Source organism: Camelus bactrianus, chromosome 5 (assembly GCF_048773025.1).
Source record: "Camelus bactrianus isolate YW-2024 breed Bactrian camel chromosome 5, ASM4877302v1, whole genome shotgun sequence".
Classification (NCBI taxonomy): Eukaryota; Metazoa; Chordata; class Mammalia; order Artiodactyla; family Camelidae; genus Camelus; species Camelus bactrianus.
The window spans coordinates 101,671,585-101,684,761 of NC_133543.1; the positions used below are offsets into that span (position 1 = coordinate 101,671,585).

The window sequence follows — 13,177 nt, forward strand, 5'->3', positions numbered from 1 at the left end:
GCAAAATTCTGGGGCCCCTCTGGTTTTTCTTCTGCTGACGCATTTTCCTCCCCTGGGGTCTGGACCTTGTAGCTTCATTAGACTTTGCAAATGAAGGCTGGGGTTTCCCAAGAGTGTGCATGCGTGGGAGAGCTTTGCCAGAAACGACAGACCGGGGTTTCAGGAGGGGTGTGTGCGTGCGCGTGTGCATGTGTGTGTGTTTGTGTGTGTGTGTGCCGAGGAGGGAGGTGGCTGTGGGAGGGAGGGTGGGAGGAGATGCGGGTTACAAAGCTGCCATCTAGAGGCCGCCTCCCTGCAGTGTATATAATGCAAGTCTGCAGCCCGCGAGCTCACAGTTTCTCCGAACTGCTCAGCCCCGAGGCGGTGCGCGCAGGAGCCAGGAAGGCGAGCCCTAAACCGGAGCCCAGCCGGGAGGTAAGGAAACTGGGTCAGCAGCCCTGCTTGGGAGAGAAGGGAAGACGGCAGTTGGTGGAGAGGGGGGTCTGCTTTTAAGCTGTGTTCTTTTGCAGAGATCTTCTTAATCACTGTGATGGGTGCTTGAGAGCCTGCAGGTCTGGCTTCCGAAAGCACAGGCTGCGCGTTGCACGGCTGCATCGCAAAGTGCGGCTGCTAACTTGGGGCTTCACCTTGGCTGCAGAAAGTAAAAAGGGCGGTTGTCTGCAGTCACTTGGGGAAGGCACTCTCTGTGTGTGTTCGCTGGATTTAGGAATCCTGGTGTTGATTTGCTGCTGCGGGTGTTTTGCTCCAGCAAGCAGAGAACTTTACAAGAATGCAGACGGCCCGTTTAGCTTGCTTGAAGTTGGCATAGGGATCAGCTTGGCACCACTGTTTACCTGTTTCACTTCTGGTGTATCAATTGGGAAGCAGAATTGTCAGGGAAGGCGTTATTCCAGAAAGATGTACCCTTTATCAAGAGACATCCTTCAGTGGAGAAGAAAACTACACTGAGAATCTTTGTGGGTCCAGAATGTGTACTGAATTCACTGCTTTGGAGGATTACCAGGTCTTATAAATCCGGAAGCTATATGGTGAATGTTAAATACAGCTCGGCAGTCTTGTCTCTTGACTGCATCTTTCCTAATCTAATCTGAGTATTTATTGTTCTCCCAGAAGGTGCTAAGTCCAGCTTCAGTTGGAAAAAAAGGAGGGGGGAGAACACTCACGAGCCTAGGAGTTTGCAATTTAATTACACTCTTGAAATAAAATGTGAATTTCGTTTGATTTTGTGAGCCTGCATGAAGATTCAAGGGGTGGCTGAGACTAACAACTTTGGAGTGAGGTCAGGGATGGGTGGTTAGCCAAGACTTCTAAGTTCTAGGGAGAATGAGAAGTTGTAAAAGTCAGACTGGCTGTCTCTTTTCCTCTTTCTTTCTCTCTTTCTTTCTTTCTTTCTCTTTCAATTCATTTGCTCACACCAGGATAATTACATTTTCCAGAAGTGGGAGAGGCCCCCCTGAAACAGTTCACAGCCCTTTGAAGGCATTCGGTGCACTGACGTCCCCTGAAACTTCATTCTGCAAAGTCTCGCTGTGGTAACTTTTCCTTTTCTTTTTAAACCGTGCAGATGCTGCCTTTGTGTCCCTTTATTTATTCCAGGAAAATGCGGAGATCAAATAGGCTGGCCTGGAAAGGAAAGTGGAGGCTGCTGGTGTCTGTGCTTAACTTTCTATGGATTTTAAATGGATAAACTGCCTGCCCCGCTTTCATCAGCGCTTGAGCTTCCCCAGATGCAAAGCCTTTTTCTAAAGCAAAGTTGCACATGGGAGCTCGAGCTTGGAAACAATTTGCTCTTTTTCCTCCCAGTCTCTGCCATAAACACTCCAATGTGCACAGCCTCCTGGAGATGGGGTTGGGGGGGGGACTGCAAGGGATGGGGTGGAAAAACAGAAGAGAATAGAGAATTGCCTTTATTTTGCTGCCCATGTGACTTTTCAGGGGGTGTGCATTGCAATCAGAGTTTTTAAAAAGTTCCGGAAAGTACAGCCCAGGAAGCATGCCCGTGCTTAGCGGAGTCAGGACTCTGGAGGTGAGGTTACCCTACAGTAACAGTGAGTCTGCAGAGACTTGGGAAGGTATTATGGTTGCTAATCAGGTCCAGAACAGGCAAAGTATAGGCTTTCTGGAGGAAAAAAAACCAAAACAAAAAAACCTACTTAATCAGGAACAGTGGCTTTTTGTGTGATCACTCCAGGCAGAGAGGCTCCTGTTTTCCAGACGACGTGAGGGGAGTCAGTGGAAATTATTCAAACCTGAGACTGAAAGACAGTCATTCTATGAACCCTAAGAGAAACCGAGGCGAAAAAAAAGCCTTAGAGCTTTCAGAACCTCAGGTTGTTCTGATTTTGCAGAACATGGATGGAATTTGGAGCTAGGCAGTATTTTGTACTTTTCATCCAGGAAACCAAGGAACTTGGTTTTACTCAGGAACAGAAATGGTATTAGAAGGCCTTCCGACCGAACTGCCTGTGTGTAGGTGGAACTTTGAAAGAAACCAAAGGTGGCGTGTCTGTCAAGTGGTTTTAAAGTCTGGAAACTTGTAGCTCTGGGACACGTATTTTTTATTAAAGTAAAAGCAAGCAAACAGAAGAAAAGGAGTAAAGGGAGGGCTGCTCTGATTTTGAATGCTTGATGGTTTTCTGCAGGGAAAAATCTACTTGTTTAGAAACGGGGGAGGGGTAAAACCTCGTTGCATCACTATTAAAGTGATGAGAGAATTACGTATTTTTATAAGGAAACCTGTACTGAGCCCCAAGTGGGTTTGGAAGCTGACCCTGTTTTTTGGTTGTTACCGTGCTGAGTATTCAGAGGGCGGAGAGGCTGAGACTGCCCCGGGGGCTAGGACTGCTCTCGGCCAGGGGCCACGTAAAGGAGCAGGGCCCACCTGGGGACCGCGTGGTGAGAGCTCTGTCGGCCGGGTAGCTGGCATCTTCCAGTTTCTTATTGTAACAGAATCCCTCAATTTTAAGTCAAAGATTGTGTAGCATTCTCCTGGGAACCCCGTTGTGTTTGGCCCATGGTGAGTGGCTGTCCGAGGCTGGCTGACCTCCCACTGCCTCACCCAGGCCCTAGGCTGGGTGGGAATTAGGGCTCTGGTTACAGCCGGTCAACCCAGACGGCAGCCTTTGTGCCGTGGGAATCTCTGCATCTCTCCTTCTGGGTCCAACATCATTTCCCTGTCAGGCAGCTGAGCACAATAGAACCGATCAGGTTTCTGGATGTGGGGTTCATTTTGTCTCCCCCAACACATAAACTGGACGAGGCTGCCCAGTGTGTTAATGTGACGCGTGTCTGAGGACTCCGGAAATAGGTGGCCTCTGTCGGAATTAGGGTTTGGATTTCTCTCCCTCTATTATTTTTTTTAAATTCTCAAATGATTCAGAGCAGTTCTCTTTTTTTCCCATATTTTATAGCTCACTTCTTTTTTTCCTTCCTTTTTTTTTTTTATTGAAGTATAGTTGATTTACAGTGTTGTGTTAGTTCCTGGTGTAAAGGCTACTGATTCAGATATATATATACACGTACACATATATACACACATATTCTTTCCATAATATTTTCATTACAGGTTACTACAAACCATTGACTGTAGTTCCCTGTGCTCTGCAGTAGGGCCCTGTTGTGTATCTGTTCTGTATATAGCAGTTTGTATATGTCAATCCCAAAGTCCCAGTTTATCCCTCTCTCCCCTCTTCCCCCAACCCCAGTAACCATAAGTTTGTATTCTGCGTCTGTGAGTCTATTTCTGTTTTGTAATCACTTTTATGGGGAATCTAAAAAAATGACACAAACACACTTATTTACAAAGTCAAAGCAATTCTTTCCTTGTGCAAAGTGAGAGCAGCGGGGCACCAGCGAGTGGCAGTCTGGACAGCCTCGTTCTGTCTGGGGGACACTGGGGGACAGACGGTCCCTGGTTTGCTCCCAGCCCCAGCAGATGGTCCCTGGAGCCTGGGCCGAAACTTTCCTGGACTTCCCCATAGATTTAATGCAGGGCTGGTAAGAAACACAGCAAACCCCACTGATTTGTTTAATGACCCTTCGAGCTTGTGCCGACCCTCTTTACCTGAATTACACCTGGCCAGGTAGAAGGGGCGGGACTTCTGCCAGAGATCAGAGCCTGAGTCCCACTGGACAGTCTCCGGGAAGCTGCCGGGACAGTGAAGATCACTGTTCCCAGCCTCGTCCCTGAGATTGCCGGGCCCTTCGCCTGTCTGGCCTCAGTTTCCGGGTGTGTAGCAGTGGGTGGGCTGAGCTGGGTGATCTTATCTGGGGACAAGACTAAATTGCTCCCTTAAGTTCCTCCTTGGGAGGACACAGGTCCCAACTGCAGAAAGCCAGTACAGAAGGTCACCTGCAGGCAGAGGTCCTGATGAATACAGAGGCCCAGAGGGAGGGTGTCTGAGCTGGGGTGGCCTGGCGGTGTTACCTTCTCTGCACGGCACCCCGGTACCTGCCTCCAGCCTGCTCTGCGCCTGGCCTCCGCCACAAGCTTCTCCACGGTTTGTGTCGCCTCCGTCCTCAAAAGCCTTTTCTGCCCCAGAACCAGTCCCTTGCTCAAGACCTCGGTGGCTCCTGCACGGACAGGCCCAGCCTGGCTTGCTCAGCCAGATTCAGTGACCCCTCACCGCCCCCTCCTCCCGAGGGCTCCCCCACTGTGCTGCTCCGGGGGCGTCCAGCACCGCCCCCCTGCCCTCGCGACATTCTCTGTTCGCTGGAGCGTTCCTGGGGGCGGGTGCGGATTCTGGTTTGCTATGCTCCAGAGCAGTGCCCCTCACAGAAGAGGCCCCCAAATAGAAATGGGTGATACTTACCTCGGCTCAGTGAGGATTTCAGAAAGGTCTCTTCTGGGCTTCCGTTTCTGTTAACGGCCTCGGATGTCGGGTCTGGGGGAGCTTATTAACTGTTCATCTGTTGACTATGGAGTCATCGAACACCTGCTCTGTCCAGGTGAGGTTGCTGGCTGCCCTGTACACAGGGAGTAGGTGGGGGCGCTTGAGGAGGAAGGAGGGGAGACAGGTGAACAGCCCAGTGAGGTAGAGTGGAGATGCCAGACTTGGCTGGGGGGAAGGTGGGAGAAGCAGAGGGGGTATTTGGAACAGGATTTATTGGGATGGGAAGCACTAAGGGGTCAAGAAGGGTCTTCCAGGGTAGTGATGGGAAATCGCAAACACACTGAAGGCAGTTGTGGGGAACACCAGCCAGATACCTGATCGCTTGGCAGTCTCTGTCCTGGAGGGAGTGGCTTTTACTCAGTGAAAGGATATATTTATTGCAGGCCAAACTGCCACCCTGTGGAGACCCTAAATTGGAGACTTCTAATTCTGGCTGTGCCACCAGCTTGCCGGATGAGCTCAGGGAACGCATTTAGAGGCAGCTGGATGTGTCAGGCCGCTTGCTGTGGCACAGTGGTTGCCAAGGAGACTTGGTGGATGAATAATAAGCCTGAGAGATGAGTGGAGCATCTCCCTTCCACCACGTGGGGACCCGAGTGGTAGAGGAGTCCTTTTACAGACCCCGGGCTGGGGGGGCGTGGTGGGCGGTGATGGACGGCTGCTGGTCCTCCGTCCACAGGTCGTAGGAAAATCCACTGCCTTCCTGGCGGAAGCATGATGCCCTCCGGCTGCAGGTGTCGGGCACGGAATCTCTCGGAAGCGACCCCCAGGAAGAGGGCTCAAAGAGAAAAGCAGCGCGTTTTGGGAGAAAGGGAATGCAAAGTGAGGCCTACTGCTTCGTTCTCACATGGGGTCTCTTGGTCTGGAAAAATGGACCATGAGCCTTTATTGTTCCGTAGAACACTCCTCCCTCTATAAAAATTTACATAATTCTTGATGCCAAGTTCCAAATAATACAGACGTGTATAGAGTAGAACTACAGCTCCCCCTTTGTCCCCTCATCCCACAGTCCCAGCCCAAAGTCACATTCACACAGATTTTTTTCCATGCCTTTATGCGCATGTATTTACCTACAAAATGCACATGATTTTTGTTTTTCCTTTTTGCACGCGAGACTGCGCTCTGTGTGCGTGTGTATCTTTCTCTTACTGGTGTGTCATAACTTCCCGTGCTCGTGAAGGTGAGCGCCTCCTTCCTCTGTGTGGCCGTGCTGCAGTCCAGACAGCCGTCTGATGTCATCCCCACTGTTTTGCTGGTGTATAAACAGTGCTTCAGTAAACATTCTTGCACATGCATGTGGGGACCTGTGACTGTTTTGAGAGGAGATGTGTGAACTTGCAAAATCCAAGACCGGAAAAATCTCTTCTTCCAAGCCCCGTTTTTCCCCTCCATCAGGAATCCTTATGCAGATGTTACAACCTGTGTCAGAAGTGGCCTATCATTCTCCTGCCCTGGGCCGGGGGAGGCAGGCGGTGGGCAGGTGTGGCTGACGCCCAGAAGCCCCTCCTGAGCTCTGGCCCAAGCGGACGGGAACGGAATCGCTAGCTTGTTCCAGCAGAGGGGGTCTGGTCCAAGGGGTGAAGGCGTCTCCTCCAGTCCCGGGATCATCAGGGCGCTGCTGCCCCTCCTGGAACACTTGGGCCAGCCACACCTCTGGAACGTGTGACCGTGTCCACGAGGAGCCAGGGCTGGCCGGTCTTAGTCAGTTGGCACACAGGGAGTGGGCCATCTCTATTGGATGGGGTGATGCTCTGCTTTTGCTCCAGGGGAGTGGAAGTGCAAGGTCTCAGGAGGTCGGAGTGGCCCGGGAGTCCGTGGGTGGCTCCCTCACTCCCTCCTCCCTCAGGTTTGCTGGGAGCTTGGAAGCCGGGCCTTGGGGATCCAGGGGCCTGGGCAGACGTCTCGTGGTGGCTGTATCCCATCCCTGCTCACGCTAGGGGCTCTGAGAGCATCTTTGTTAAAACCTACGCTGGTGACTTAGGAATATTCTCATCTGCGGGGAGGGTCACACACTGAGCTCAGTGCCCAGACCTCCTGCACACACGCTCGGGCGGCCGAGGACCACATTCGACGTAACGTGGTAGGTTGTCAAATAATGTTCTCTTTTCTGGAAACAGCCCTTGTCTGTTTCCAAAACAAAATGCATGAAAAAACAGCAAACGACAAAGGCCAGGCCATTGTGTGGCGTATTTTTCCTTCTCTTCAGCATCCCGTTTAAATCTGCGGAGGGCTGGGTTGCTGCACGGCTTGTGGAATCTCCTCTCTCTATGATCTCCCTGCTTCTTTCCACCAATGAGGCCCCTGCCCTGGGAGGGGAGGGGCTGGTGGGCCCCCCAGAAGAAGGTGGGCGGTCAGGGCACTGACCCCTGCAGCATACCCAGGGCTGATTGGTAACTGATGATTGATGATCAGTGATCGATGATCGGTGGGGCCAGCTGGCTTGATAGCTCCAGCCAGGAGCCTCCCAGCCTCTGCTGTCCCCTCAGCCCCTCCTGGAAGATTCCCATGTGCCCCCCAGGAGGGAGCGGAGAGGAGACGGATGCAGGGGCGGGTGTGCCCAGCTCGTAAGTAACGTTTCAGGCTCAGACATCACTAAATCAGGTTTTCTTCGCCCAGAGGGCCGAGGCAGGAACTGAAGGACTTGATTGGGGTCCCTGAGCCCTTCCCCACCACAGCTCAGGCTCTAGGAACTCAGAAGGCTGGCCAGCCCCAGAGGAGTGAGTGTGGGCGATCTGTCGTGTGGGAGAAGTGCGGGTCTAGAGGGACACTGGCGCCTGGTCATTTCCTGGAGGCCCCTGCATGTGTGGGTCCCTCTGTCCACACTGAACAGCGTCCTCGCCTGGACACTGGAGGACACAAGCGAGCAGAGTGACTCCTTGGGGTGGAAATGGAGGTGTGGGCTTGGCATCCAAGTCAGACCAACAAAGGCTGGGGCCCTTCCTTTCTCCCCGCCCCTGGGACGACCCTGGTGTTTATGGCTGCGTCCCCGAGGCCTGGTAGGGCTGTAGTGGTGCGGGGGGAGTGGGGGAGCGAGCCCCACCCAGGCCCTGGCCCCCTCTGCCCGGCTGCAGGGCTGCGGCTGGTCCTCCAGCCAAACTGCTCCGCTCTGCAGGGACTCCGGGGCCAGACGACGTCACGGCGTGAAAGCTCTCAGTGAGCGAAGCCACGCTGCAACTGTGTTTCATTTTAAGGAAATGGAAAAAAAAAGTCACTAGGTTTGAGCCATGCCGGAGAGCAAAGCCCGCATCGTGCCTCGCGCTCCTCTGGAGTCGGGTAGCGGGGTGTGCAGCGGGCGGGCTCAGCTCCGGGCTGGTCAGCGGCCCAGGGCAGCGGGAGGCGCGGTCTGGGGCTGGCTGCCCACCCTGAGGCCGGCCCAGTGGGTCGGGGGCCTGGCTTCTCAAAGGCATCCTCTGAGTGTCCATGTCCTCTTGGGGTCCTCGGGCCGCATCGTAGGACAGGACATTCCAAAGTCTTTCCTTCATTTGTCTTTGAAGTCTAGTCAGTTCACAAGGTTGTGTCAGTGTCTGGTGTGCGGCATCCTGTGTCATCCGTCCGTATACACACGTGTGTTCCTTGTCATACTCTCGTCCATGGCAGGATAGATACTCCGTCGCTACAAGGCACTGAATACAGTTCCCTGCTCTGTACAGTGGGACCCTGTTGCTCATCGGGCTTACACACAGTGGTCAGGGTCTGCAAATCTCGAGCTCCCAGTTTATCCCTTCCCACCCCTCTCCCCCCGGTAACCGTAAGTTTGTTTTCTGTGTCTGTGAGTCTGTTTCTGTTTTGTAAATGAGTTCCTTTACAAATGTATCATTTTTTTAAAATTCCATATGTAAGTGATATCTCTTAATGGCAAGAGTTTATTTGTCCTACCCTGACCTTGCTGAGTGTCTGTGGGTGCCCGCCTGTGCTGTGGATCAGGTCTTGCAATAAGTCATTGGTCCCAGGGCCAAGGGTCCTCCTAGTGGGGTGGCTCTGGGGACCGACAGGCTTCCTGGCTGCAGGGGCTCGTGGCTCCAACCTCCTCCTGGGAGGCCCAGCCACCTCCCTCAGCAGCAATGGACACTAAGGCCGGGGCAGGTCACCTGGAGGGGACCTGGGGTTCACTTACAACCCGCAGAGGAGAACGGACAGAAGCCTGTGGGCAGTCTCCCTAACTGGGATCCAGGAGTGGGTTGTCTGCTGTGAGTGTGAGGCCGAGCCTGGTCCTGGGAGGCAGCTGAGTGTCTCACCTCGGGGGACTGGGTTCACTTAGCCTGGAGGTAAATGCATCAGACCACCCTCTACTAGCTCCCGGTCTCCCTCCGGGGAGGGACACTTACCACTTACTTAGCTGGTAAGTGTCAGTTTCAAATATGGGCCAAGAATTAAGTGGGGCTGTGCTTTTTGAAAACTTAAAAAAAAACCCCAAAACTTTTAAAGAGAGGGAGGGGCGGGGGGTGAAGCTTTGAGCTCCCGCTGTTAGCTTCTGAACTCGGCCCTTGAACTCTGAGAGAGCCCTGGGACGTGGGTGCTGGCGCCCTGAGAGCAGTGGCGGACGGCAGGCTAACGAGTCTCAAGCTAAACACTAAGGAGCGAGGAGCCTGGATCCCGGTCCCAACTGGGAAGGCCTTTCGGGGAGGCGGGTGCATTCCCAGTGGTGTCCCTTTGCACTGTTCGTGGGGCCACCTGGGCACGGGCCCACGACCATCGTGCTCCAGGGAGCTCTCGCAGGTGGCCTGGAGTCCACGTTACATGAACTTGGCAAATAAGCGTGACTCGCAGTCATTACCTGTGACAGGTGAGAAGGAGGAACAGCTTCCTCATTATAGGAGTTAACTCTCAACAGCACCCTCTCGGGCGGAAGATTTTCACTTACACCCCTCCTCCCACAGTCACACAGTGGGGCTGCCGTGGAGGGACTGCAGGGGTCAGAGGAGGAGACAGCTGCTTGTGAGGATGTCGTTTCCGGGCACAGTGGTTCCTTGGGGCTGGATTCCCCCCAGGTGTTACAATGGTGACAGTTGAGAATGTTGACCTCATGTCGGGTCAGCAGGGAAGACAGTTGAGAGAAGTCACAGCCCCTGCAGAGATGCAGCAGGTGGTGGTTTTTGTGCGTTCAGTCTTGGCATGAATTGCTCTCAGAGCAGTTGGATAAATAAAAGATGGAAACTAGGCAGTGGCCCGCATTTTGGGACAGCTGGTTGGTGGCGCTTAGCTGTGAATCACTTGGCAAAGTCAGAGGCTGAGGTTTAGGGTTCAGGGAAGCCGCAGGGCATTCCACACGCTGCCCACGTTCCTGGGGCTTTTGTGACTATAAACTGCAGGTCTCCCAGGACGGCAGAGCAGGACACTTGTAATAATACACCAGTGCCAGGAGGAGATCCACCCCGCCGCTCTGGGGGACATAGGTAAAATGGCTCGGCTGTCCCCAGCTGAAAACGAGCCAGCCAGCAGCACCGTTGGGCCTGTAGTGACGTTTCTCCGGCCCCTGGACTCTGTCGATTTCACATCCTGGGCACAGCCAGGCTGGTGATGTCTGGGAACACAGCCCTGTAAGACGGAGAACGCGAACACTGTTTCTCTCTGTGAGCACCACGTGGACTTAGAGTCTGGGTGTGTTTTGTTTGGTTTTGCAGATTCTGTCCTGGTTGGTTTCTTTTCTTGTTTCTCTGCAAAGACACTGCGGGCTAGGGCGAAACCGCCGAGCAGACAGGGTGGGGAGGGCGCGGGGTGGCGGGGGGCACTGGCAAAGCATTTTCCAGATCTTGGGTGTTTCCTAACGGAGCTGTTCTTCTTGTCCACCTTTTTCCATTGGCTTGTGCACGCAGGCCGTTTGATCGCTGCCCTTGGCACCATGGATCTGCACATGTTTGACTACTCGGAACCGGGGAACTTCTCCGACCTCAGCTGGCCGTGCAACGGCAGCGACTGCATCGCGGTGGACACGCTGCAGTGCTCCGGCATGCCCAGCAAGAGCGTCCTGCTCTACACGCTCGCCTTCACTTACATCTTCATTTTCGTCATCGGCATGATTGCCAACTCCGTGGTCGTCTGGGTCAACATCCAGGCCAAGACTACGGGCTACGACACGCACTGCTACATCTTAAACCTGGCCATCGCTGACCTGTGGGTGGTGGTCACCATCCCGGTCTGGGTGGTCAGCCTCGTGCAGCACAACCAGTGGCCCATGGGCGAGCTCACGTGCAAGATCACTCACCTCATCTTCTCCATCAACCTGTTCGGCAGCATCTTCTTCCTCACCTGCATGAGCGTGGACCGCTACCTCTCTGTCGCCTACTTTGCCAACACCTCCAGCCGCAGGAAGAAGATGGTGCGCCGTGCCGTGTGCGTCCTGGTGTGGCTGCTGGCCTTCTGTGTGTCCCTTCCCGACACCTACTACCTGAAGACCGTCACGTCCGCTTCCAACAACGAGACCTACTGCCGGTCCTTCTACCCCGAGCACAGTGTCAAGGAGTGGCTGATCAGCATGGAGCTGGTCTCCGTGGTCCTGGGCTTCGCCATCCCCTTCTCGGTCATCGCCATCTTCTACTTCCTGCTGGCCCGGGCCATCGCCTCGTCCAGCGACCAGGAGAAGCAGAGCAGCCGGAAGATCATCTTCTCGTACGTGGTGGTCTTCCTCGTGTGCTGGCTGCCCTACCACGTGGTGGTGCTGCTGGACATCTTCTCCATCCTGCACTACATCCCCTTCACCTGCCAGCTGGAGAACTTCCTGTTCACGGCCCTGCACGTCACGCAGTGCCTGTCCCTGGTGCACTGCTGCGTCAACCCCGTGCTCTACAGCTTCATCAACCGCAACTACAGGTACGAGCTGATGAAGGCCTTCATCTTCAAGTACTCGGCCAAGACGGGGCTCACCAAGCTCATCGACGCTTCCAGGGCGTCGGAGACCGAGTACTCTGCTTTGGAGCAAAACACCAAGTGATGCGCTTCCCAGAGCCTCCGGGACCTGGATGCTGGGTCCCAACAGGGCACCGGGCTGCATCGTTCTCCAGAATAAAGCCAAGTGGCTTCAGGCTTGATGCCTGAGTAGCGTGAAGAGGGGGACAGGGTCTCTGGGGCTCCATTCTCTCTCTCGGGCCAGCGTGGCTGTCGCATGGCTGTTGCGCGGCTCTGCGTCCTAGGACGACCAGGTGGCAGCCCGCACTGCTCATCAGATCAGCCGTGGGGCTGGCTTGCCTGCACTTCTGTACAATAGGACTCTCTGCTCCCTGAACGTTTATATGATGATTTGTATTTAAATCTTAAGACTTTATTTTCTCACTCTTGGTGTACCTTATTAAAAGAAAGCTGAAATATATTTTAAAGATTGTATGGGAGGTATAATGCTGACATATATTCAGTGTTGTAGTTTTGAGATTAGTTTGACTTCTGTCTTGACTAAGGATGACATTCATTGTTAGCTGGTTTGAAAGTATATATATATAAATACATAAATATATAAATATATGCCAGCCTTGGCTGAAATGTTTTATTTACGATAGTTTTATATCTGTGTGATGCTTTGGACCGGTCTGGGATGGGGAACGAAGACTGCTCTGTAGCGCAGTTGGTGACAAAAACAGCATTGTAAAGTTACGTTGCAGGAAAGCAAACCCAGCAAACACTATTCCAGGTGCAACACTGCACAAAATCAACAGCTGCATTGCAGAGAGTTCTTTCCATTTGTAAGTTATTTTTTTTAATAAAGATTTTTCTTTTCCTAAAAGAAGGCATTTGAGTCTCAGTTTTAAAAGCATGTTTGGCATTCAGGTGGCGGGTATGAGAATAATATTCAAATATTTACAGCATACATGATCAACCGAATGAAAATGCTTAAGGAAAAGGGTGCCTCCAGCAAGGCAAAACCCAAGAGGTTAACTTGGATGAAATGATATGAAAGGAAAAATACTGGAGTGTGAGTGTTGTGTAGGTTTACCTGGTAACGCACAGGCCAGGAGTTTACTCACTGCACGGCCTGAAGAAGAGGGTCATTGGTGGGTTACCTTTTAATGAAGAGTTCATCCTGGGGGAGGGCTGAGCTCTGTGGCACAGGGTGTGTTTAGCATGCACTAGGTCCTGGGTTCAAGCCCCAGTACCGCCATTATAAATAATAATAATTTTAAAAACACCTCACTACCTCCCTCTCCCCGCACCAAAAAAAAAAAAAAAAAAAAAAAAAAGTAAAAAACATTGGGCTTTAAAAAAAGAAAAAAATTGAGAAAAAAAGAATAAGAAAAATAAGCTAAAAAAAATAATGTGACAGTATAGATTGTCCAAAAAAAAAAAAAAATCCTCCTGCC

At 52.7% G+C, this 13,177-nt stretch overlaps 1 protein-coding gene across 2 annotated transcripts; it reads left to right on the forward strand.

The window, feature by feature from the left end:
• The first annotated feature begins 282 nt into the window (after positions 1-282).
• Positions 283-12,606, forward strand: ACKR3 (atypical chemokine receptor 3). Of its 2 annotated transcripts, XM_010948151.3 has the most exons (3): positions 318-414; positions 1,437-1,532; positions 10,706-12,606. In XM_010948151.3, exon 3 carries the CDS (start codon positions 10,732-10,734, stop codon positions 11,818-11,820), a length of 1,089 nt encoding a protein of 362 aa, XP_010946453.1. In that variant the 5' UTR covers positions 318-414; positions 1,437-1,532; positions 10,706-10,731; the 3' UTR covers positions 11,821-12,606. The 2 variants fall into 2 exon arrangements, with proteins under 2 accessions (XP_010946452.1, XP_010946453.1); XM_010948150.3 differs by lacking the exon at positions 1,437-1,532 and having other exon boundaries at positions 283-414.
• The last annotated feature ends 571 nt before the right edge of the window (positions 12,607-13,177 follow it).